Source organism: Oryza glaberrima, chromosome 11 (genome assembly GCF_000147395.1).
Source record: "Oryza glaberrima chromosome 11, OglaRS2, whole genome shotgun sequence".
Taxonomy (NCBI): Eukaryota; Viridiplantae; Streptophyta; class Magnoliopsida; order Poales; family Poaceae; genus Oryza; species Oryza glaberrima.
Genome location: NC_068336.1, coordinates 2,820,656 through 2,842,828, shown reverse-complemented (window position 1 = coordinate 2,842,828; position 22,173 = coordinate 2,820,656). Strand labels below are relative to the sequence as shown.

The 22,173-nt window shown below is 40.4% G+C and overlaps 4 protein-coding genes across 5 annotated transcripts; 1 reads left to right on the top strand and 3 right to left on the bottom strand.

Annotated features, from left to right (window-relative positions):
- The first annotated feature begins 1,064 nt into the window (after positions 1-1,064).
- Positions 1,065-2,514, top strand: LOC127754589 (uncharacterized). Its single transcript, XM_052280165.1, has 3 exons — positions 1,065-1,207; positions 1,936-2,034; positions 2,113-2,514. Exons 2-3 carry the CDS (start codon positions 1,941-1,943, stop codon positions 2,253-2,255), a joined length of 237 nt encoding a protein of 78 aa, XP_052136125.1. The 5' UTR covers positions 1,065-1,207; positions 1,936-1,940; the 3' UTR covers positions 2,256-2,514.
- Positions 2,515-3,964: 1,450 nt separating this feature from the next.
- Positions 3,965-21,470, bottom strand: LOC127754588 (disease resistance protein RGA2-like). Of its 2 annotated transcripts, none has more exons than XM_052280164.1 (2): positions 21,159-21,470; positions 3,965-5,877 (listed from the first exon to the last, which is right to left on the bottom strand). In XM_052280164.1, exon 2 carries the CDS (start codon positions 5,862-5,864, stop codon positions 4,404-4,406), a length of 1,461 nt encoding a protein of 486 aa, XP_052136124.1. In that variant the 5' UTR covers positions 5,865-5,877; positions 21,159-21,470; the 3' UTR covers positions 3,965-4,403. The 2 variants fall into 2 exon arrangements, with proteins under 2 accessions (XP_052136124.1, XP_052136123.1); XM_052280163.1 differs by lacking the exon at positions 21,159-21,470 and adding an exon at positions 10,344-10,758 and having other exon boundaries at positions 3,965-7,333.
- LOC127754587 (uncharacterized) lies at positions 7,349-10,350 on the bottom strand. The gene has a single exon (XM_052280162.1). It carries the CDS (start codon positions 9,380-9,382, stop codon positions 7,907-7,909), a length of 1,476 nt encoding a protein of 491 aa, XP_052136122.1. The 5' UTR covers positions 9,383-10,350; the 3' UTR covers positions 7,349-7,906.
- Positions 16,504-21,165, bottom strand: LOC127754586 (uncharacterized). The gene is made up of 3 exons (XM_052280161.1): positions 19,725-21,165; positions 17,916-18,059; positions 16,504-17,114 (listed from the first exon to the last, which is right to left on the bottom strand). Exons 1-3 carry the CDS (start codon positions 20,007-20,009, stop codon positions 17,034-17,036), a joined length of 510 nt encoding a protein of 169 aa, XP_052136121.1. The 5' UTR covers positions 20,010-21,165; the 3' UTR covers positions 16,504-17,033.
- Positions 21,471-22,173: the final 703 nt, after the last annotated feature.

Below are 22,173 nucleotides of genomic sequence, written 5' to 3'. Positions count from 1 at the left end.
GTGAGAGGTGCAATTTGGCCATTCGGATGGCTTGGCTAACCAGATGGAGAGGCTATTGGAGGATATTTTTTTCTCATATTTGCTAAAATTTAGCTTGGCCAGCCATTTAACCATTCTATTGAAGTTGCTCTAAGGGAGCCTAGCACCGCGAGGTTGGCCAAACGCCAAAGCATCATTTCCTCGGCCATTCCCCTAGCTGTCTAGCTCCTGACCTTCTGGTTGAACACTATGTTGTTGTGTTCTTTCCAAATCGACCACGCCGCCAACGCAATGATGGTGTCATAGCCTCGCCAAAGCAGCCTTGCGAGGGCTGGTAGCAGCGGAGGGTGGAGCACCCCTCAGCCAATCACTGCGGCGGGAGAGGGGGATGCACGGGCGCTGGAGTCGACGGAGAGCGAGACGAGGGCAAGAGAGAAGCCGTTGTCGGTGGCGCCGCCGCCGCCACGTCCATCTCCACCTCCGCTCCTCTCCCCGCCCATCGTTAGCCCAGCCCCATTCCTCATCCGCCGCCGGTTGCCAAGAGAGAGGAAAGGGAGTAGTCGCTGACATGTGGGACCCACGTGGGTTCCACGCTGTCTCAGCTACCACGTCGGATAAAATCAGGGATAAAACCGCCCAAGAACCTATGATGACCGGTTTTGTATGTTAAGGGAACTAGGCTGTGTTCGCCATTGTATGTTCCCAACCGGAACAGTATGCGTGGAAAACGGAGCGGTCCATTAGCGTGTGATTAATTAAGTATTAGCTATTTTTTTTAAAAAAATGGATTACATTTGATTTTTAAGTAACTTTCGTATAGAAACTTTGAAAATTTTTGCAAAAAAAAACATATTGTTTAGCAGTTTGAAAAGCCTGCGCGTGGAAAACGAGGAAGAGGGGCCGGAAAAGGGTGCCGAACACAGCCCTAATATATCTGGTTTTTTTTTGGTGACAGACGATTTTGTAATTCGGTAACAAGACGAGGTACCTCCAGTGTACTTTTTTAAAAAAAAAATCATCCCATCGGACGGCATACAGTTACATCCGCATCGCAGCCCATATTGGGCCGAAATGGGCCGGCCCATATTACGCCGTGAACTCCGCATCGCGTCGCTCCGCCTCCCCCTCGTCTCGTTCCCCACTTCCCCTCGGCCTTCCCTCGTCTAGGGCTTCTCGTCCTCCTCCGACGACGACGCGAGCACGGCGATCGGTGGTCCGGCGCGGCAAGGTTCGACCACCGCCTCCTGCCCCCTACCTCCCTACCTTCTCCGTTCTGGTTTTGATTTTTCTGCTATCTCTCGTCTGCGCGCCCTGTGTGAATTGGCTAGATCTAGTGAAAATGGCTCGCTCGGTTGAATCGAGTTAGAACGGCCAGATTTGTTGGTGAGTATGCACTGCGGGTTGAAAATACTGGTAATTTTTCGTTAGAAATTTTGCCCAACCATCCCTTCCTTGGATCAACCTGCTACTCGAACCCAAACCCTTGAGGTACAGTTTGTTCTTTCATTTCGGACTTCTCCATCTACATTCACTAATTTGTTATGAGCTTTATGATCATTGCGGTAAATAGCAATAGGAAGATACATAACGTCACATGTTTTACGAGGGCAAGTAGTAGATTTAGCACTAATAATGTGAGCTTATGACTAGACATTCATCCGCATATTTCTGCGTCACAGATAACTGCCTGCACCGAATATTTCCACTTCAGCTCTCTTCCTTTTTTGATATTGATTGAGTTTCTCTGTTCTGGAGTTTATCTTGTTTATCTGTATAGTTGCGTTCATGTGAATCTGATGTTATAGGGTGAGGCAATGGTTTCTGCAATTAGTGGGGGACTTATTTTCTATTTAGCCTGCCATGTTATTCAATCTTTTGTTCAAATGAGAAACTTTCTGTAACACTTGGGAGTATTTATCAGTCTTGATGAATTTGTTCCATTTCATGGTTGTGCAGCAACAATGACGGCTGGATACATTGCCGGTTCCCTGGTTGGATCATTTGCCATTGCTTACCTGTGTGACACATTTGTTTCGGACAAGAAGGCATTTGGAGGTGACTGTCCTCTTATGGAAATGCCTGTGCTTAACCTCTTGTCTGTATCTAAAGCTGCATTATTTTTTTTGTAAACAGGTAGCATTCCAAAGACTGTTTCTGAGAAGGAGTGGTGGCTAGCCACCGACACCAAGTTCCAGGCCTGGCCTCGGACCGCTGGACCACCGGTCGTCATGAATCCCATCAGCCGCCAGAACTTCATCGTCAAGTCCGCTGAATAGGCGAAACTGTGAGAGAAGCTGGTTCAGCGTCTTGTTTCCATCACGGAGCTGAAGGTTATTTTCTAGGTCTTAAAACTGTAATAAGACATTTTTGCAGTTTCGGTCATATCGGTGAGCAAATTTTGGGGCTTACAGCTTACTTAACATTTGATGAGTTCTGTTCGTTTGTGAAAATTACCTCCTAGGAGCAAAGAATTGTATTGTTCTCCTATTTTGCTGTGTTCTTTTGCCAATCTGCTGCTTAAGCTCATTTTGTGGCGTTTCCTTGCCTTCTGTTTCCGCACTTTGGACCAGTGTTTGTGCATGATTTATGCTTGAACCAGTATTGGTGAAACCGTGAAAGCGATTTTGTCAGACCCTGTAATAATGTCATATATCCTGTTGTGCAAGGGTCTCACAATGCTTCGATGCTCACTGAAGACTTTGATGAAAACCTCATTTTCACCCGTATGCTTGCATATGCATATGATCTGATCAGTTGGTTGCGAGAACTCTATGCCATAAAAATGTTACTACAAAAATGTTCTGCATCTGCTAGCTTCTCTGCCCGTTTCTACAACAAGCTGTGGCTCAGGAGGAAAACAAACCAAAACAATTCAACAAGCTGTGGCTCAGGAAAACACAAGGCTATGTTTTCGTCAAGACCAAACTTCATTTGATGGATACTTATATTCTCTATTATAACCAGAGAACTGTTGTACATGTTCAGTCCATATTCTACCAAAGTCTTCTCTCTCCATCGTCCTGGCTTAGCACCAAATATTTCATTTACAGTTTGTTCTAAAAGCCAGCTCCCCATGGAAGTATTTCTTTGTTTATCTCCTTTTCTCCAAAATAAACCAGTTTATTTTGCAGACAGCAGGTAAACACCATCCTACAAATTTTGCCGCTAAGCGGGTAAAAGGAGAAGACTGGCCAATGCTTTCATCAAGAACCCCATCATCCACTCATCCACCCAAGAGCAAAGTTAGTATTGTCCTTACCTCCTACCGGATAAAATAGGCACATGCGAAAAGAACTTGCAAGCAATAATTGGATACATTATGTGAGGAAAATCCACACGATCCAGAATTTGTGTGAACATGTCAGGCTTTGGAATAAAATACAAAAGCAATATTCCACAAAAGTCATTCTTCCTTGTGGAATTCAAAGGTTGCCTCAGAAATCTCAACACGTCTGAAGAAAATATAAACTATTTGCTTGGATTTCAAATCAAAACAAGATCTTAATAGCCGATAATTTTGGCTAAGCGAGGATTGTCATACCACGTGACCTCGCTCTAAGCTTTGCAAACAACAAGAGAGATCCCCAGTTTGGCCGCTGTGGGTTTGGTTTTGGCCTTCTGTGGGTAATACGCCTTGTAACCACATTAAGTCTTTGCCACTTGTGACAGTGATTTTCAACTACAGCCTCTTCAACAAGCTGCAACATGATGTGTAAGAAATAATACCCAGGGAACATACATACCATAGGCCCCTTCAACTGGAGGAACATTCCTCAGTTTGTGATGGTGTGGATCTTTAGGACACTCATCAGCTTCTCAAGGTCCTCCTTTATTGTCTGAACTCTGCAAGGAGATGAAATGGCTGACATGATCACTATTGCAACTACAGAGATGAGCATGTCCTCTTCGAATTTGCGAGACCAAACCAGGAAGAAATTAATCTAAAGGAATGTCTGTAAACAAACATATCATTAAAGTAGTTGGAATATACAAAGGAAGGAGCAGTGACTGTGATGGAACCAACCGATGGAAGGCACTGAAACTAAACGACAGATATTGTTGTACATTAAATTGGTCATACACAGGACATCATAGTCAGAATTCAGGAACAGAAAGTTAGCTTCTTTTGTGAACTATATTCTGTCACACACATGACGCTAGTAGGGTAGCAATAGTAACTAACAGAATTTTACATACTCAAACTAGTAAAAACAGATACAATAGCAGTTCCCTAAGAAAGAAGACATCCATGAACCTGCAATAGCATGACATATGCTCCTTTCACCTAAACTAACTGAATAATAGTAGTAGCTAGAATCTGTGAAAGGCATACCCAGCCTTCTAAACTATATTGTCGAAGCGTAGACAATGTAATTTCTTTGTAGAAAATTTTCCCCCAGATTAATATTTGTGTCTGTGTATTCTCAGAGGTAGACCATGTTCCTCTTACGAACCATGCACCGCGGTTTTCGTTTTTCATACGTAACTATGTAGTTACAGTAGGGTGGAATGCGAGATCTCCAGACCAGCACATCAAACTTATCTTCAACAGGAATATCACCACCCAGTAGCATGTCTCGTGACGTCAGCTTTGGTAGTTCACCTTCTGCAGGGCCAGCCACCCTAAGATCATAAACCAGGCAACATTGAACTTGACCATCCACAACAGCTAGCCTGCTCATATCAACAGGGATATTTCTTTCGAAAAGATCCTCAGGGTGTAGACCAGAGGAAGTCAATTGCTTCCGTGCCAGCTCTCTTAAGAATAATAAGATTCTATTCCAGAATTGAGTGTTAGGATTAGCTCTTAATAGTTCACCATATATAGTTGCACCAAGAAATCCTCCCCTCATCTCAGTAGCCAACTGCATACCCAGAGATGCTAGCTTTGGATGCTCATCAGGGTCCATACTTCCAAAGGCAAGCGCCTTGAAGTAGTACCAGTACTCATCTTCAGACAGCCTCTTCAACCTGATGGGTTGGGCTGTCCCAAACTTAAGAATGTCCTCTGTTGTACCTATCACTACAACCTTAATTCCAATACCGGTCATATTCTGCAAATATGATTGGAATTTTGTCCAAGCTGCCTCATCCACATCCCAAATGAACTCAATAACAAACAAATATTTCCCTTCAGAAGCCTTGGAGTTAAGCGAGAGCTCTCCGGTCTTCAGATCGTCTTCTTTAAAGAAAAATATATGGGAGAAGCAGTTGCGCACCCTCTCATCCAGGCAAGCATGTTGCACAAGAGTTTTCTTTCCCATCCTTGGTGGGCCAAGAATAGGAAGAATGCTAACAGATGGATCATCAGGATCATTGCAAAGCAAGAAATTGATGACTTGCTCCTTCTCAATACGTCGACCGAACATACAGTTATCTATGTATAGATATGTACTGTAAGGCTGGCGTGGTAGACGAGGGTGGCTACCAAGGAGAATGACAAATTCCCTCATATCTGCAATCTTAGTTTCTAAACCATCAACAACATCTTTCAGGTTTGTTCTGCTCCTGCTACCAAAGGCTACTGGTGTGCGTTTGCTTATGGCATCAGCAAAACGAAAGCGCTTGGCATAGTTACGGGCAGACAAGGCAAATGACTGAATCTCATGACTCACCTCATATTCAGGGGGTTGGAACTTGATTTTGTCGAGCATGTAGCATCCGAGGTAGAATCCCTCAACAAGTCCCTTTAGCTGCAGGATCATTCCTTGATTTGTGATATGGCGTCCCCCTGCTTCCTCAACAACAGAGTGCATCCTCAGCAAGATGCGTTCCAGCCTCCTACGATCATCCTCCTTATGTATATGGCTTCTGTAATTTTGTGTTACCGAAGAGATGAACCGGCTGATAAGATCACTTGCCACAGCAGAAATCAGAATCTCCATGCTCACCAGAGCTCTGCTTGGAAGCAAATGGTCAAAATGGGAGTTTGCAAAGTGACCAGGCTTCTAGAATCTAGAAGGTTACAAAGAAGTAGGCAAAGAGACTAAGACAAGTCAACAAGAAATTAAAGTCGATTATTATCACCAGAGAAGGATTCTACATGTTCAGTCTATCTCCTACCAAAGTAGCTTCTCCCTCCATCATCCTCGTTTAGCATCAAAGCTTTCATTTACAATTTGTTCTAGTAGCCAGGGCCCCATGAAAGTATTTCTTTGTTTGTCCCCTTTTCTGCAAAATAAACCAATTCTGCAAAAGGAGACGACAGGTCAATGCTTTTATCATGAACCCCATCATCCATTTATCCACCCAGAACAAAGTTATTGTTCTTACCGGCTACCAGATAAAATAGAGTAATAGGCCCATGCGGAAAGAACTTGCAAACAATAATTGGATACATTATGTGAGGAAAATCCGCACGACCCAGAATTTGTGTGAACAAGGAGTATGTAGTGTGGCTTTGGAATAAAATACAAAACCATTTGCCTTCAGCCTGTCAACAAGGAGTACAGTACTACAGTGTGGCAATATTGCACAAAAGTCAGTCTTCCTTGTGGAATTCAAAGGTTACCTCAGAAATCTCAACACAACATCTATTTGGAAGACGTCTGAAAACAAATGTAAATTATTTGCTTGGAATTCAAATCAAAACAAGATCTTAAAAGCCGATAATCTTGGCTAAACGAGGATGGTCATACCATGTGATCTCTAAGCTTTGCAACCAACATGGAAGGCTAACGTGCATTTTCTTATTCTTTGTCCTTATGCCAAGGAAGTTTGGACATTGTTCTAAGGTGGTAAATTGCAAAAACATGGAGAGAGCCCAGCCAAAACTTTTTGACAGTTTTGCGAGCTGGTGGCATGAAAGCAAAAAAGAGATGGGAGAGGAAGTTCAACAGCCCTGGTGGTGTACACATGTTGGAATATTTGAAAGGAGAGGAAATAAATGAGCCTCCAAAATGAACACCGGATTTTGCGAGATGTCCACTTCAAGATCTAGGAGATCAAGCAAAAAAGAGAGATCCCCAGTTTCTTAGTTTCTTGGTTGCTGGCCTTAGGGGCTGCTGTGGGTTTGGTTTTGGCCTTTGTCCATCGAGTTTATCAAACCTCGGCATGTAGTGTGCCTTGTAACCACATTTAGTCTTTGCTATCTTTCTTCTATAATGCATCACGGCAGAGCTCCTGCCCTTTTCTCTAAAGAAGAATTGATCTCACTGAGAACAAAGTCACTTGTGACAATGATTTTCAACTACAGCCTCTTCAACAGGCTGCAACTTTGATGTGTAAGAATAATACCCAGGGTACATACCTACCATAGGCCTCTTGAACTGGAAAAACATTCCTCAGTTTGTGATGGTGGTGGATCTTTAGAACACTCATCATCTTCTCAAGGTCCTCCTTTATTGTCTGAACTCTGCAAGGAGATGAAATGGCTGACATGATCAATTTTGCAACTACAGAGATGAGCATGTCCTCTTTGAATTTGCGAGACCAAACCAGGAAGAAATTAATCTAAACGAATTCCTGTAAACAAACATATCATTAAAGTAGTTGGAATATAGAAAGGAAGGAGCAGTGACTATGATGGAACCAACCAATCGAAGGCACTGAAACTATATATATTGTTGTACATTAAATTCGTCATACACAGGACATCAAAGTCAGAATTCAGAAACAGAAAGTAGCTTCTTTTGTGAACTATTCTGTCACACACATGACGCTAGCAGGGTAGCAATAGTAACTAACTGAATTTTACATATCCAAACTAGTAAGAACAGATACGATAGCAGTTCTCTAAGAAAGAAGACATCCATGAACCTACAATAGTATGACATATGCTCCTTTCACCTAAACTGTCTGAATAATCAATAGTAGCTAGAATCTGTGAAGGCATACCCAGCCTTCTAAACTATATTGTCGAAGCGTAGACAATGTAATTTCTTTGTAGAAAATTTTCCCCCAGATTAAGATTTGTGTCTGTGTATTCTCAGAGGTAGATCTTGTTCCTCTTACCAACCATGCGCCGCGGTTTTCGTTTCTCATACGTAACTATGTAGTTACAGTAGGGTGGAATGCGAGATCTCCAGACCAGCACATCAAACTTATCTTCAACAGGAATATCACCACCCAGTAGCATGTCTCGTGATGTCAGTTTTGGTAGCTCACCTTCTGCAGGGCCAGCGACCCTAACATCATAGAGCAGGCAACCTTGAAATTGACCATCCACAACGGCTATCCTGCTCATATCAACAGGGATATTTCTTTCGAAAAGATCGTCAGGGTGTAGACCAGAGGAAGTCAAGTGCTTCTGTGCTAGCTCTCTTACGAATAATAAGATTCTCTTCCAGAATTGAGTGTCAGGGTTAGCTCTTAATAGTTCACCATATATAGTTGCAGAAAGAAATGATCCATTCATCTCAGTAGCTAGCTGCATGGCCAGAGATGCTAGTTTTGGATGTTCATCAGGATCCATACTTCCAAAAGCAAGTGCCTTGAAGTAGTACCAAAACTCTTCTTCAGATGGCCTCTTCACCCTGATGGGTTGGGTTGTCCCAAACTTAGCAATGTCCTCTGTTGTACCTATCACTACAACCTTAATTCCAGTTCCGGGCATATTCTGCAAATATGAATGGAATTTTGTCCAAGCTGCCTCATCTACATCCCAAATGAACTCAATAACAAACAAATATTTCCCTTGAGAAGCCTTGGAGTTAAGCGAGAGCTCTCCGGTCTTCAGATCGTCTTCTTTAAAGAAAAATATATGGGAGAAGCAGTTGCGCACCCTCTCATCCAGGCAAGCATGTTGCACAAGAGTTTTCTTTCCAATCCTTGGTGGGCCAATAATAGGAAGAATGCTAACATACGGATCATAAGGATCATTGCAAAGCAAGAAATTGATGACTTGCTCCTTCTCAATACGGCGGCCAAACATACAATTCTCTATGTATAGATATGTACTGTAAGGCTGACGTGGTAGACGAGCGTGGCTACCAAGGAGAATGACAAATTCCCTCATATCTGCAATCTTAGTTTCTAAACCATCAACAACATCTTTCAGGTTTGTTCTGCTCCTGCTACCAAAGGCTGTTGGTGTGTGTTTTCTTATGGCATCAGCAAAACGAAAGCGCTTGCGAGAGTTACAGGCAGACAAGTCAAATGACTGAATCTCATGACTCACCTCATCTTCGATGCTTTCTTCTTCAGGGGGTTGGAACTTGATCTTGTCGAGCACGTAGTATCCGAGGTAGAATCCCTGAATAAATCCCTTTAGCTGCAGGAGCATTCCTTGATTTGTGATGTGGCGCCCCTCTGCTTCCTCAACAACACAGTGCATCCTCAGCAAGATGCGTTCCAGCCTCCTACGATCATCCTCCTTACGTATATGGTTTCTGTAATTTTGTGTTACCGAAGAGATGAACCGGCTGATAAGATCACCTGCCACAGCAGAAATCATAATCTCCATGCTAACCAGAGCTCTCTTGGAGGTCAAAATGGGAGTTTGCAAAGTGATCAGGCTTCTAGAGGTTACAAAGAAGTAGGCAAAGAGAACAAGACAAGTCTACAAGAAATTAGTAACAAGTACTGGAAGCAGTTCACACGAGATGGCTCTTCCTGAGCCAGAATTTTCTCTTCAAAAAGTAAGACAATGCATTTTCAGGTTTACATTAGGCACTAACAGATATCATTGTACGTTGAATTGTTCGTATGAGGACACCACTGTCAGAACTCAGAAGCATAAAGTAGTTTCTTTTCAAATGGTTTTTTTCATGAATATAGTGCTAGTCAGAGCAGCAATAGTAACTGACTGTTTTTAACTATCCAAATTAATAAGAGCAGATACAACAGAACTTTTTTTCAAAAATCAAACACTTATTAGATACAGACATAGAGGACAGACACATATACCAGTTTGACCTGAACTATCTGAATAGCTTGCAGTAGTGGTGAGAATTGGTGAATAGGTTATCTCAGAGAGAGAGAGAGAGAGAGAGAGAGAGAGAGAGAGAGAGAATTGGTGAAAGGCACATCCAGCCTTTTGCAGTATGAGGTCAATTGTCAAAGCTGTAATTCCTTCATTTACGAAAAGGTAAATTTGATATGATTTAACAGCTATGTTCCTTACTTTCCTGTGAAATAGACATGAATTTACATGCATTCAGGTGTAAAATAGTTTTTGCTCAACCTTCCAAGAGGAAGATATTTTTCAATGTGCTTACAAACAGTACCATTTGTAGTGAGGTTCAAAGTGCTTACACCTTGAGTAAATTCCTTAATTTTGTAACAGAGTAAATGGTAATAACTCCTTAAGTTGTTCAAGCCACCTTATCAAGAACGAAGGAATAATGGAATAATGCGTTTAAATCCTGATCCAGCCAAAGAAGATGAACAGAGCGAGATCCAAAGCTCCAGAGGTGTCGACTCACCGGGGGGCGCGGCGGCGATTGACCGGAGCGAACACTGAATCCCGCGGCCTCCGATGAGAATCCCAGGGAACGCCGAGAAATCCAGCCACCGTGCTCGCCTCCGTCAAACCACCTTCTTCCTCTCCGGCCATCCATCTCTCTCTACGTTCTCCACTGATTTTTTTCTTACGCCGGTTTCTTCTTGATCCAGCACTCTATTAAAATTCTGGGGCGGCCAGTGGAGAAAACCTCGCCTCCGCCGCCGCCGCCGGCGACCGGCGGGATGAAGGGCAGCGAGGGCTAAACGCACGAAAAGCGCCATCTATAGGGACCTTTCCGCAAAACTCCGGATCGGTGCCATAGCGAATTAGCGATCGTAAAAGGGATCATTTTGTGTAATTCCATCAAGAGGGGTATATTTGTAAAATTACTGAGGTGCCATTGGTAGACGGTTAGCAATATGACCGCCTCATCGTTTGCCTTGTATGAAATCAGCAACTGTCAAACTTTAAATTTTAAAACATAGGGCTGATTTGGTTTGAGGCCCTACCAAAATATTGGTAGAGCCAAAACTTAGACAAAGTTTTAGCACTACCAAATTTGATAGAGTAGATTATTACTAGCTAGGCAAAAATTGGTCACAATCCAAATGCTATCAAAGTACTATTTGGAGCTACCAAAATATTGGCATGGCACAAATTGGCACCAATCCAAACATGCCCATATTTTTTTCTAACATAGTTTTATTTTCACCATTGGTTTTAAGTTACTAAGTACACATATATAAATGTTTTAGGTGGTATTTGAATGGGAGGGACTAATTTTAGTCCCTAGCTCCCATCCCAAACAGCCCCTTACTCCTAATACCGAGCTAACTAATCGATGTGGATCCTTATAGATCTGTCAGAAAAAAATCTATTTACGTAGGTCATATCATTGGATTCAAATGGACTGGACTCTTTTAGACAACTAGTTATAGACCTACGCATTATAACGTCTTTTTATTTAGTTTAGTGGAAAGGGTTGGATCCAGTGGGATATTTGTTTTTTATAAGATGGTTAGTTTTTTAGGTGAAAATTTTTCGTGGGAGGAAGAGATTTTCAAGTGGAAGTGGAGGACAGATGGGACCAAAGGATAACTTCTCCCTTTATTAAGAGCAAGATCAATAGTACAGCCTACTAACAGTGATAAATATCATGCACATCAGCTATAGTCTTTACAATAATTGACTCTAACACGTTTCTCAACTCTGAAAGTTCATTAATTGGCTAACTGCCTCTTCTCTATCTTTGTCATATTTCTCTCCGAGACTCCCATCTACTGTAAACAAACCAATAAAATCTTTCCTGTAAAAAAAAACCAATAAAATCTTCTTTGTACCCAATTTTTCCTTGGGAACATCAAGGCTGACCCACAACGCTGTGCTCATAGGCCCCCATCGTTTTCTCTATTCAACATCAACTAATGCCAAAATTCAAATTTTAAAACTTAATTTTGAAGTTTTTTCATCAAAGTTTATTTTTCAACTTGGTGTTTAAGTTGCTAAAAACATATATAAAAAAAGTTTTATCTACATATTATTATTATTATTTTGCTAATACGCCATATGGCATATTATCTGAATTTGGCCAAACGATGGGGGCAAGCGTGCAGCTCAATGATTAATCTATCACCGACTTCTCTCTGTTCATGTTCTCTCTCCTCCAACCCTGCTTTAATGTGGTATGGATTTTGGTGTATCATGTTCTCTCTCTTCCAACCCTGCTTTAATCTGGTATTGATTTCGGTGTAGCCTACTGACTAGATTTATTGTACTTGCTCTAAGTAGTGGAGATATAAGTATCCTCCATATCTCCACTACACATCACCACCATGGCCTCCGCTGACTTACCTATAATTGGTGTCAACAACGTAAACATATACTCCATCCGTTTCACAATGTAAGTCATTCTAATATTTCCTACATTCATATTGATCAATATAAATGTGGGAAATGCTAGAATGACTTACATCGTGAAACGGAAGGAGTGTTTATGTTTTTAGCATGGATGATTATAAACGTGCCATAAGGCTAAAGTGGCAACTTTGATATGAAATTAAGTTAGTTCACAATCTTATTTCAATATACACATTGTTTACAGTTCATTTACACGTGTAATTAATTGTGCTTTGCGTTCTCTGTCCGATAAATTAATGATTTGATCACGGTACATATCCTTCTTATGATTCTTATCATTTGGATAATACATGTAGTGTGTTCATGATTCATGAATAGATTTGTGCAATACAATGACAAACTTTGTTCACATCATAAATTTGTAATCACTTATTTGAGAGGATTTCATATGTGCCTATGAGAATTCGCGCAATTCCTTATGTGCCACTGAATTTTGCCTCATCCTCTTTGCATGTCCCTGAGTTTTTATTTTGATATCCTCTATACATGTTTCGTCAGTTGACCATGAGTTGACCATTATATATTTTTCAAATTGATTATACTGCCCTCTCTCATCTTAGAAAAAGATTTATTTGTAAAAAGCAATGGGAATATAATTATTTGATCATGATTTTTTTTAAATAATTAAGATTTCTAAATAAATTTCAAATTAACTTTATGAAATCTGTATAGATTTTCACCAAAATTTAAACCCAAAAGATAAATAATTTTGGTTCTTAATTTTTGACTTAACTCTTATATGGATTTAATAAAAAAAATCAAAAACTTAAATTTTGTTTTTCAAATTTTACATCAAATAATTATGTCCCGTTGATTTTGTTGTATCTTACAATTTTTCACATTGTGATTTATGAAGTAGGTAGCATGTAAGTACGAGAAAGGGGGCAATATAGTTATTTTTTTAAAAAAAAGAAGTCTATTAGTCAACTCACAGCCAACTAATGGAACGAAGGTAGAGGAGATCAAGATGAAAACTCGGGGATACATATAGGATAAGGCAAAACTTAAGGATATGTAGGGAATTTTCTCTTTACTTGATTAGGCCAAAAGGGCCTTCCCATAATCTCGTATGTGAGTGCATGCATTTTGTTCTACATGTTTAGTTCAACTTCTACCAAAGTTTTCTTCCATCAATCCATCATCATCTTCCATCAAAGTTTCCTCCCTCCATCTCCCACTAAGGACTTTTTGTTAGACATCCTACCAGCATGTGAGAAGTTTTCATTTATCATCAAAGGTTTCAATTTTATGACTTGGTCTAGTAGAATGAAAGTGTTTCTTTGTCTAACTATCTCCTTATCTGCAAATAGAACAATAATTGAGTCAGCAACATATTTTATAAACCAGTCCAGTCATTCCTAGTTATGTACTACTACATTGACCACAGCATGATTGTCAAACAAGGCATCTCGCATGACATATGGAGAATCCAGCCAGACATTAAAAAAGTTGATCACTGTGAGTTGGGGTGGAAGAGAAATTACAAGCCACACTAACCATCCTCCATGCAATTTTTGCCAGAGAACAGGTAAAGCAGACAGCCATTGATTTCATCTGCACCACAAATTTGACACCTGACACGTTTCCAACCTCTGGTCAGCAGAACAACCTGAGGAAAGTTTTGTTTTCATAATGATTTGAAATCCACCCAAATTCTTGTGAGGGAAAAGGTTCTCACAATAGAGATTTGACCCCTCCCAGGTTTCAAAGTTATTTTTTTCTCGAAAACTCTGGAGTACTGCGCTTCATCTCATTAAGGAGAATTTACACTGGAGAGACCAAAAGGACTCCCCCGCAAACATGTCACACAGGAGAGACCGAAATGGTTACAAATGGCTTGTTCACTTTGATACAATTTTCAACTATACCATTTTTTTTGATAAAGTTACCCAAAAAAATATCTATGTTTAGTTTGTTGCTAAATTTGGTAAATACATAAGAAATCCTGCCAAAATTTTAGCAATATTGTCCTGCCAAAATTTGGTAAGGTTTATTTTGGCTACAATTTGACCAGGCCTAAAGTAAGAAGTCCTCTTTTTCTGACAAGTTGTATGAGAAAAAAGTTTTGATCAAATCAATCGACATTTTCTGCGTTTCTGCTACAAGAGTTTTTAGTAAGCTTCATACTTCCAAGAATTATTATTCATCACCTCTGCCACCTAGGTCTTTTTGTTGAAAGTCATGTTATACAACCTAGGAAAGCTAACAGGCATCAGCAGGAATTTGCCTCCCTATCCATATACCCACCCAGAACAAAGTTCTTTAACCATTGTTACTTTTCTTACAGGCTACCAGAAAAAAATATATAACCATGCAAAAAGAACAAGAAAACAATTATTGGATACATTCTGTGAGGAAAAATTCACACAATCCAGCAATTCTTTGAACATGACAAGCTTTGGATTGAAAAAAAAAGCATTTGTATTCAGCCTGACAACGACGACAATGTAGCGTGTTGTGGATGTGTGAGGGGCAATCAGGGTTTCCCAAACCGCCTGCCGGGGCCGAGATTACCATGCCCCGGCAGTAAGCACGGTTACCGCGCGGTAACTGTGAAAAACCGTACGAAACCGTACAAAATTTATCAAAAATTCAAATTATTTTTTAAATTTATTTGAATTTAAGGAGGTCATCGCAGTTTTTCTATTACCATACCCCTACTGTAAGGCCGGTAACCGCGCCGTTACCGACGGTTACCATGATTATCGGGCAATATACCATACAGTCAGTCTACCTTGTGGAATCCCAAGGTAGCCTCACAAGTCTATTTCAAAGACTCAAACTGAAAACGAATAGTATGGGACAAAATCTTAACAGACCATAATAATTTGGCTAAGCGAAGAAGATCACACGATCTGATCTGCAACTAACATGCATCTTTTTCGCTAACAAGTTTGGGAACAGAATTTAAGGTGAGTAAATTGCCAAATCATATGAAGAAAATCCAACCAAAACTTATTGATAGTTGAGTAAATTGCATTGGCGGTACACGAACTTGTCAGGTGAGTGCAATCAAGTGCATAAACTTGTAAAATACTCGTTTTGGTGTACGGACTTGCCTAGTAGTTGTGAACCAAGACCAAAATAACATAGCATGGCTAATTTTACCAAGTTGGATGTAGATTAGGACGTGATATGCACATATGAGATGGGCATGAGATATGCTATATTTATAAACTCGGTTCTTACATTAACCTTCTTTTTCTTTCCACCCTTACATCATTAATCAGGTTTTTTATGTCTTTCTTTGACAACAATCATGCCTTATTTTACCTTTTATTGAACATATATATATATATATATATATATATATATATATATATATATATATATATATATATATATATGGCGTCTTCTCACTTGCATGTTTACATCGCATCCTAATCAGCACTTAAATCGATGAGATTATCCTGGCTGTGTCCTTTTGGCCTTGGTTTGCACGCACCAGACAAATTCATGCACCAACACAAACAGTTTACAAGTTTATGCACTAGATTGCACCCACCTGACAAGTTTGTGTACCACCAATGTAATTTACTCTTGATAGTTTTACAAGCCGGTGGCAGCATGTCCTAGCATACCAAAAGGAGGGGTTGTTCAGATTGATGTCATTTTAAACCATACTATGTTTTGGTAAAGTCGCTAAAGATATACATCCATTTAGTTTTTTTATCAAACTTTGATAAATATATAAGAAATCTTGCTAAAACTTGACAATATTGACAAAGGTTTATTTTTGCTATAATCTGAATAGCCTTGAGATGAGGAAGAAGTTCAACAGCCTAGTAATTTACAAATGTTGGGAGAGGAACAGATAATCTTGCAAAAATAAAGCTGTATTTATCAGTACCGCCTCGTCAACAGCAAAGAGGAGATCGAGGCATCGAGCAGCATGAAAGACCAAACCAAGAAATTAATCTAAACGAATGTCTGTAAAAAAAAATATTAGTGAGGTAGTTGTATAGAAAGTCAAACAAGTCAGCAGCTGTGACTATTATGGAACTAATTGAGAAGTACACTAAATTGGTCATACACAGGGCATCATAATCAGAACATTAAGGTTGTTTGTTCTGAAAACGTTTCTGACACCAACACACAATACTAGTCAGGATAGCAATAGGAGTTAAGGCCGTGTTTACTTCTAAAGTTTTTCTTCAAACTTCCAACTTTTCAATCACATCAAAACTTTTCTACACACACAAATTTCTAACTTTTCCGTCACATCGTTCCAATTTTAACCAAACTTCCAATTTTTGTGTGCACTAAACACAGCCTAAATGCATCTTGCATATATCCAAACTAATAAGAACAGATACAACAGCAGTTCTTTAAAAAAAAAAACAAAAAGAGAAAAACATCTACAAACAATACATATGCTACTTCGACCTGAATTGTTTGGATAATTTCAATAGCAGTTCGAATCTGTAAAGGCATACCCAGCCTTTCGAACTATACCATCAACAATATAATTCCTTCGTAGAAATTTTCAATCAAATTAAAATTTGTGCTTATATTTTCTCTTCCTGCAGCTGCCAACCATGCCCCATGGTTTTTGTTTCTCTTAAGTACTTATGTAGTTAGAGTAAGGTGGAATCCGGGATTTCCATACCAGCACATCAAACTTGTCTTCAGCAGGAATATCAGCATTCCATCATCCATTTATCCACCCAAGAACAAAGTTAGTATTGTTCTTACCGGCTACCAGATAAAATAGACCCATGCGAAAAGAACTTGCAAACAATAATTGGATACATTATGTGAGGAAAATCTGACCCAGAATTTGTGTGAACATCTCAAGCTTTTTGGAATAAAATAAAAGGCATTTCCCTTCAGCCTGTCAACAAGAACTACAAGTCAGTCTTCCTTGTGGAATTCAAAGGTAACCTCACAAGTCTCAACACAACATCTATTTGGAAGAGGTCTGAAAAAAATATAAATTATTTGCTTGGATTTCAAAATCAAAACAAGATCTTAATAGTCGATAATTTTGGCTAAGCGAGGATGGTCATACCACGTGACCTCTAAGCTTTGCAACCAACATGAAAGACTACTGTGCATCTTCTTATTCTTTGCCCTTATGCCCCGGAAGTTTGGACATTGTTTTAAGGTGGTAAATTGCAAAATCATGTAGAGAGCAAGCCCAGCCAAAACTTTTTGACAGTTTTGTGAGCTATTGGCATTAAGCATGTCCTAGAACACCAAAAAGAGATGGGAGAGGAAGTTCAACAGTTGGAACATTTGGAAGGAGAGGAAATAAACGAGTCTTCCAAAATGAACACCGGGTTTTTAAAATTTTTGTGTGATATCCACTTCAAGATCTAGGAGATCAAGCAACAAGAGAGATCCCCAGTTTCTTGGTTGCTGGCCTTACGGCCTTACGGGCCGCTGTGGGTAAATACGCCATGTAACCACGTTAAGTCTTTGCTACTTTTCTACTATAGTGCGTCAAGGCAGAGCACCTGCCCTTTTCGCTAAAGAAGAATTGTTCTCACTGAGAACAAAGCCACTTGTGACAATGATTTTCAACTACAGCCTCTTCAACAGGCTGCAACTTTGATGTGTAAGAAATAATACCCAGGGAACATACCTACCATAGGCCCCTTCAACTGGAGGATCATTAAGTCAGGACACTCACCAGCTTCTCAAGGTACTCCTTTATTGTCTGAACTCTGGAAGGAGATGAAATGGTTGACATGATCACTTTTGCAACTACAGAGATGAGCATGTCCTCTTCGAACTTGCGAGACCAAACCAGGAAGAAATTAATCTGAAGGAATATCTGTATATAAACATATCATTAAAGTAGTTGGAATATACAAAGGAAGGAGCAGTGACTATGATGGAACCAACCGATGGAAGGCACTGAAAGTCTGAAACTACATATATTGTTGTACATTAAATTGGACATACACAGGACATCAAAGTCAGAAATCAGAAACAGAAAGTAGCTTCTTTTGTGAACTATATTCTGTCACACACATGATGCTAGTAGGGTAGCAATATTAACTAACTGAATTTTACATACCCAAACTAGTAAGAACAGATACACTAGCAGTTCTCTAAGAAAGAAGACATCTGTGAACCTACAATAGCACGACATGTGCTCCTTTTACCTAAACAGTCTAAACAATCAGTAGTAGTTAGAATCTGTGAAAGGCATATGCAGCCTTCTAAACTATATTGTCGCAGCGTAGACAATGTAATTTCTTTGTAGAAAATTTTCCCCCAGATTAAGATTTGTGTCTGTGTATTCTCAGAGGTAGACCATGTTCCTCTTACGAACCATGCGTCGCGGTTTTCGTTTCTCATACGTAACTATGTAGTTACAGTAGGGTGGAATGCGAGATCTCCAGGCCAGCACATCAAACTTATCTTCAACAGGAATATGACGACCCAGTAGCATGTCTCGTGACGTCAGCTTTGGTAGCTCACCATCTGCAGGGCCAGCCACCCTAACATCATAAACCAGGCAACCTTGAACTTGACCATCCACAACGGCTATCCTGCTCATATCAACAGGGATATTTCTTTCGAAAAGATCGTCAGGGTGTAGACCAGAGGAAGTCAAGTGCTTCCGTGCCAGCTCTCTTAAGAATAATAAGATTCTCTTCCAGAATTGAGTGTTAGGATTAGCTCTTAGTAGTTCACAATATACAGTTGCAGAAAGAAATGATCCATTCATCTCAGTAGCTAGCTGCATGGCCAGAGATGCTAGTTTTGGATGCTCATCAGGATCCATACTTCCAAAAGCAAGTGCCTTGAAATAGTACCAATACTCTTCTTCAGATGGCCTCTTCACCCTGATGGGTTGGGTTGTCCCAAACTTAGCAATGTCCTCTGTTGTACCTATCAATACAACCTTAATTCCAGTACCAGGCATATTCTGCAAATATGATTGGAATTTTGTCCAAGCTGCCTCATCCACATCCCAAATGAACTCAATGACAAACAAATATTTCCCTTGAGAAGCCTTGGAGTTAAGCGAGAGTTCTCCGGTCTTCAGATCGTCTTCTTTAAAGAAAAATATATGGGAGAAGCAGTTGCGCACCCTCTCATCCAGGCAAGCATGTTGCACAAGAGTTTTCTTTCCAATCCTTGGTGGGCCAAGAATAGGAAGAATGCTAACATATGGATCATCAGGATCATTGGAAAGCAAAAAATTGATGACTTGCTCCTTCTCAATACGGCGACCAAACATAAAGTTATCTATGTATAGATATGTATTGTACGGCTCACGTGGTAGACGAGGGTGGCTACCAAGGAGAATGACAAATTCCCTCATATCTGCAATCTTAGTTTCTAAACCATCAACAACATCTTTCAGGTTTGTTCTTCTCCTGCTACCAAAGGCTACTAGTGTGCGTTTGCTTATGGCATCAGCAAAACGAAAGCGCTTGGCAGAGTTACAGGCAGACAAGGCAAATGATTGAATCTCATGACTCACCTCATATTCGATGCTCTCTTCTTCGGGGGGTTGGAACTTGATTTTGTCGAGCATGTAGTATCCGAGGTAGAATCCCTCAACAAGTCCCTTTAGTTGCAGGATCATTCCTTGATTTGTGATATGGCGCCCCCCTGCTTCCTCAACAACAGAGTGCATCCTCAGCAAGATGCGTTCCAGCCTCCTACGATCATCCTCCTTATGTATATGGTTTCTGTAATTTTGTGTTACCGAAGAGATGAACCGACTGATAAGATCACTTGCCACAGCAGAAATCAGAATCTCCATGCTCACCAGAGCTCTGCTTGGAAGCAAATGGTCAAAACGGGAGTTTGCAAAGTGACCCAGGCTTCTAGAATCTAGAAGGTTACAAAGAAGTAGGCAAACAGACCAAGACAAGTCTACAAGAAATTAGTAACAGGTACTTGAAGCATTTAACACGAGATGGCTCTTCCTGAGCCAGAATTTTCTCTTCCAAAAGTAAGACAAAGAAAGAACTCAGAACTATAAAGTATTTAGTTTCTTTTCGAAAGGTTCCTTTCATGAATATGGTACTAGACAAAGCAGCAATAGTAACTGTCTAACTGACTGCTTTCAAATATTCAAATTAACAAGAGCAGATACAAAATAATTTTTTTTTCAAAAGAAACACTTATTCTATATAGAGATAGTGTAGAGACATATACCAGTTTGACATGAATATAACATGAAAAGAAGTCAAAACGACTTATAATATGAAACGGAGGGAGTAGCTTGCAGTAGTTGTGAGAATTGGTGAATAGGTCACAGCCTTTTGAAGTATGAGGTCAATTGTCAAAGTTGTAATTCCTTCCTTTACGAAGAGGTAATTAGATATGATTTAACAACTATGTTCCTTACTTTCCTGTGCAATAGACATGAATTTACATGCATTCAGGTGTAAAATAGTTTGTGCTAAACCTTCCAAGAGGAAGATATTTTCAAATTTCAATGTGCTTACAAATAGTACCATTTATAGTGAGGTTGACAGTGTTTACGCCTCGAGTAAATTCCTTAAATTGAAACAGAGTAGGTTCCACTCATTAAGTTGTTCTCGCCGGCTCGCCGCCTTATCAAGAGCGAAGGACTAATGGAATGATGGGTTTAAATCATTCAATTAAGCAAAAGTGGCTACTGTACCATACTACTATCCATCCAAAGAAGATGAACATAGGGGAAAAAAAAACTTTGACAAATCCTGACTCAATTGTATGGTTTTTAGAGGGGTTAGTTCAATCAGATTAAACCATAATGACCAGCATCATCGTAGCCAAAGAAGATGAACATTGCCAATCAGATTAGTTGTAGATCTCGCACGGAACTGTACACAAGCTATCTGTCGATACTATCATCAGATTAGTTGCAAAATCCCGATGCATGCACACAGCCAGATCCAAAGCTCCAATGGTGTCAACTCACCGGGGCGCGCGGCGGCGAGTGACCGGAGCAAACCTCGAATCCGGTGGCCTCCGACGAGAATCCCAGGCCACGCACGCCTCCGTCAATAACCACCTTCCTCTCTATGCTTTCCTCTGATGTTTTACGCCGATTTCCTCTCGTTCCAGCGCTCTATTGAAATTCTGGGGCGGCCAATGGCGAAAACCTCACCTCCGCCTCCGCCGCCGCCGCCGCCCGCGCTGCATCCCGGCGACCGGAGGCGGCGGCGGCGGGATGATTTGCAAAAACGGTAGGGACCTTTCCGCAAAACTCCGTTTCGCTGCCATTGTGATTGTAGAAAGGGGTCATTTTGTGTAATTCCATCCATTCCATAGGGGTATATTTATAAAAATACTGATAGCTACCAGTAGCGAACTAGCTAGCGATCACACATTGTGTTCAAATGGGCTGGGCTCCTTCAGACGATATGGGCCGTCCGCCGTCGTTTTCTTCTGTTTGCTCCATATCGCCGTCACGGGTTGCTGTCTACTTCTTCCGTCCCATAAAAAAACCAACTAGTACTGGATGTGACACATGCTAATACTACGAATCTAGGTATACCTCTGTCCAAATTTGTTGTACCAGAATGTGTCACATCCAGTTCTAGATTTGTTTTTTTCGGACGGAGGGAATACTTATAAGATGTGTAAGTGGTAAACCTGCGAACCAGGGGTGCCTTCAAAATATGTACAAAGTAATCATCATGTAATTTTAGAGAAAAACCAACAACTTAATAGTTGAGCCCTAGTTAGCCCTACTCTTTAGTAATTTCTGGCCCCGCCACTGCTACGAACCTATTTATAGGACTTACCTAACAAGGTAAAATTAAAACTTTTGTTTTTAACATTGATGATGGTAAACGCACCATAATGCTGAAGTTGACAACTTTGATATGAAAGTTAATTTACATTTTTTTTCAATATGTATATACACACAAATTGCTCACAATTTATTTGCACGTCTGTGCGATAAACTAATGATTTGATCATCCTACATA

Excerpts from the sequence above, each read along its gene's own strand:
- LOC127754589 (XM_052280165.1), top strand. The coding sequence starts at position 1,941 with ATGACGGCTGGATACATTGCCGGTTCCCTGGTTGGATCATTTGCCATT. Across the intron at positions 2,035-2,112 it reads GGACAAGAAGGCATTTGGAG|GTAGCATTCCAAAGACTGTT; the intron begins GTGACTGTCCTC and ends TTTTGTAAACAG.
- LOC127754588 (XM_052280164.1), bottom strand. The coding sequence starts at position 5,864 with ATGGAGATTCTGATTTCTGCTGTGGCAAGTGATCTTATCAGCCGGTTC.
- LOC127754587 (XM_052280162.1), bottom strand. The coding sequence starts at position 9,382 with ATGGAGATTATGATTTCTGCTGTGGCAGGTGATCTTATCAGCCGGTTC.
- LOC127754586 (XM_052280161.1), bottom strand. The coding sequence starts at position 20,009 with ATGGAGATTCTGATTTCTGCTGTGGCAAGTGATCTTATCAGTCGGTTC. Across the intron at positions 18,060-19,724 it reads AAGAGAGCATCGAATATGAG|ATATTCCTTCAGATTAATTT; the intron begins GTGAGTCATGAG and ends GTTTATATACAG. Across the intron at positions 17,115-17,915 it reads AGGAGTACCTTGAGAAGCTG|GCTGAAGGGAAATGCCTTTT; the intron begins GTGAGTGTCCTG and ends TCTTGTTGACAG.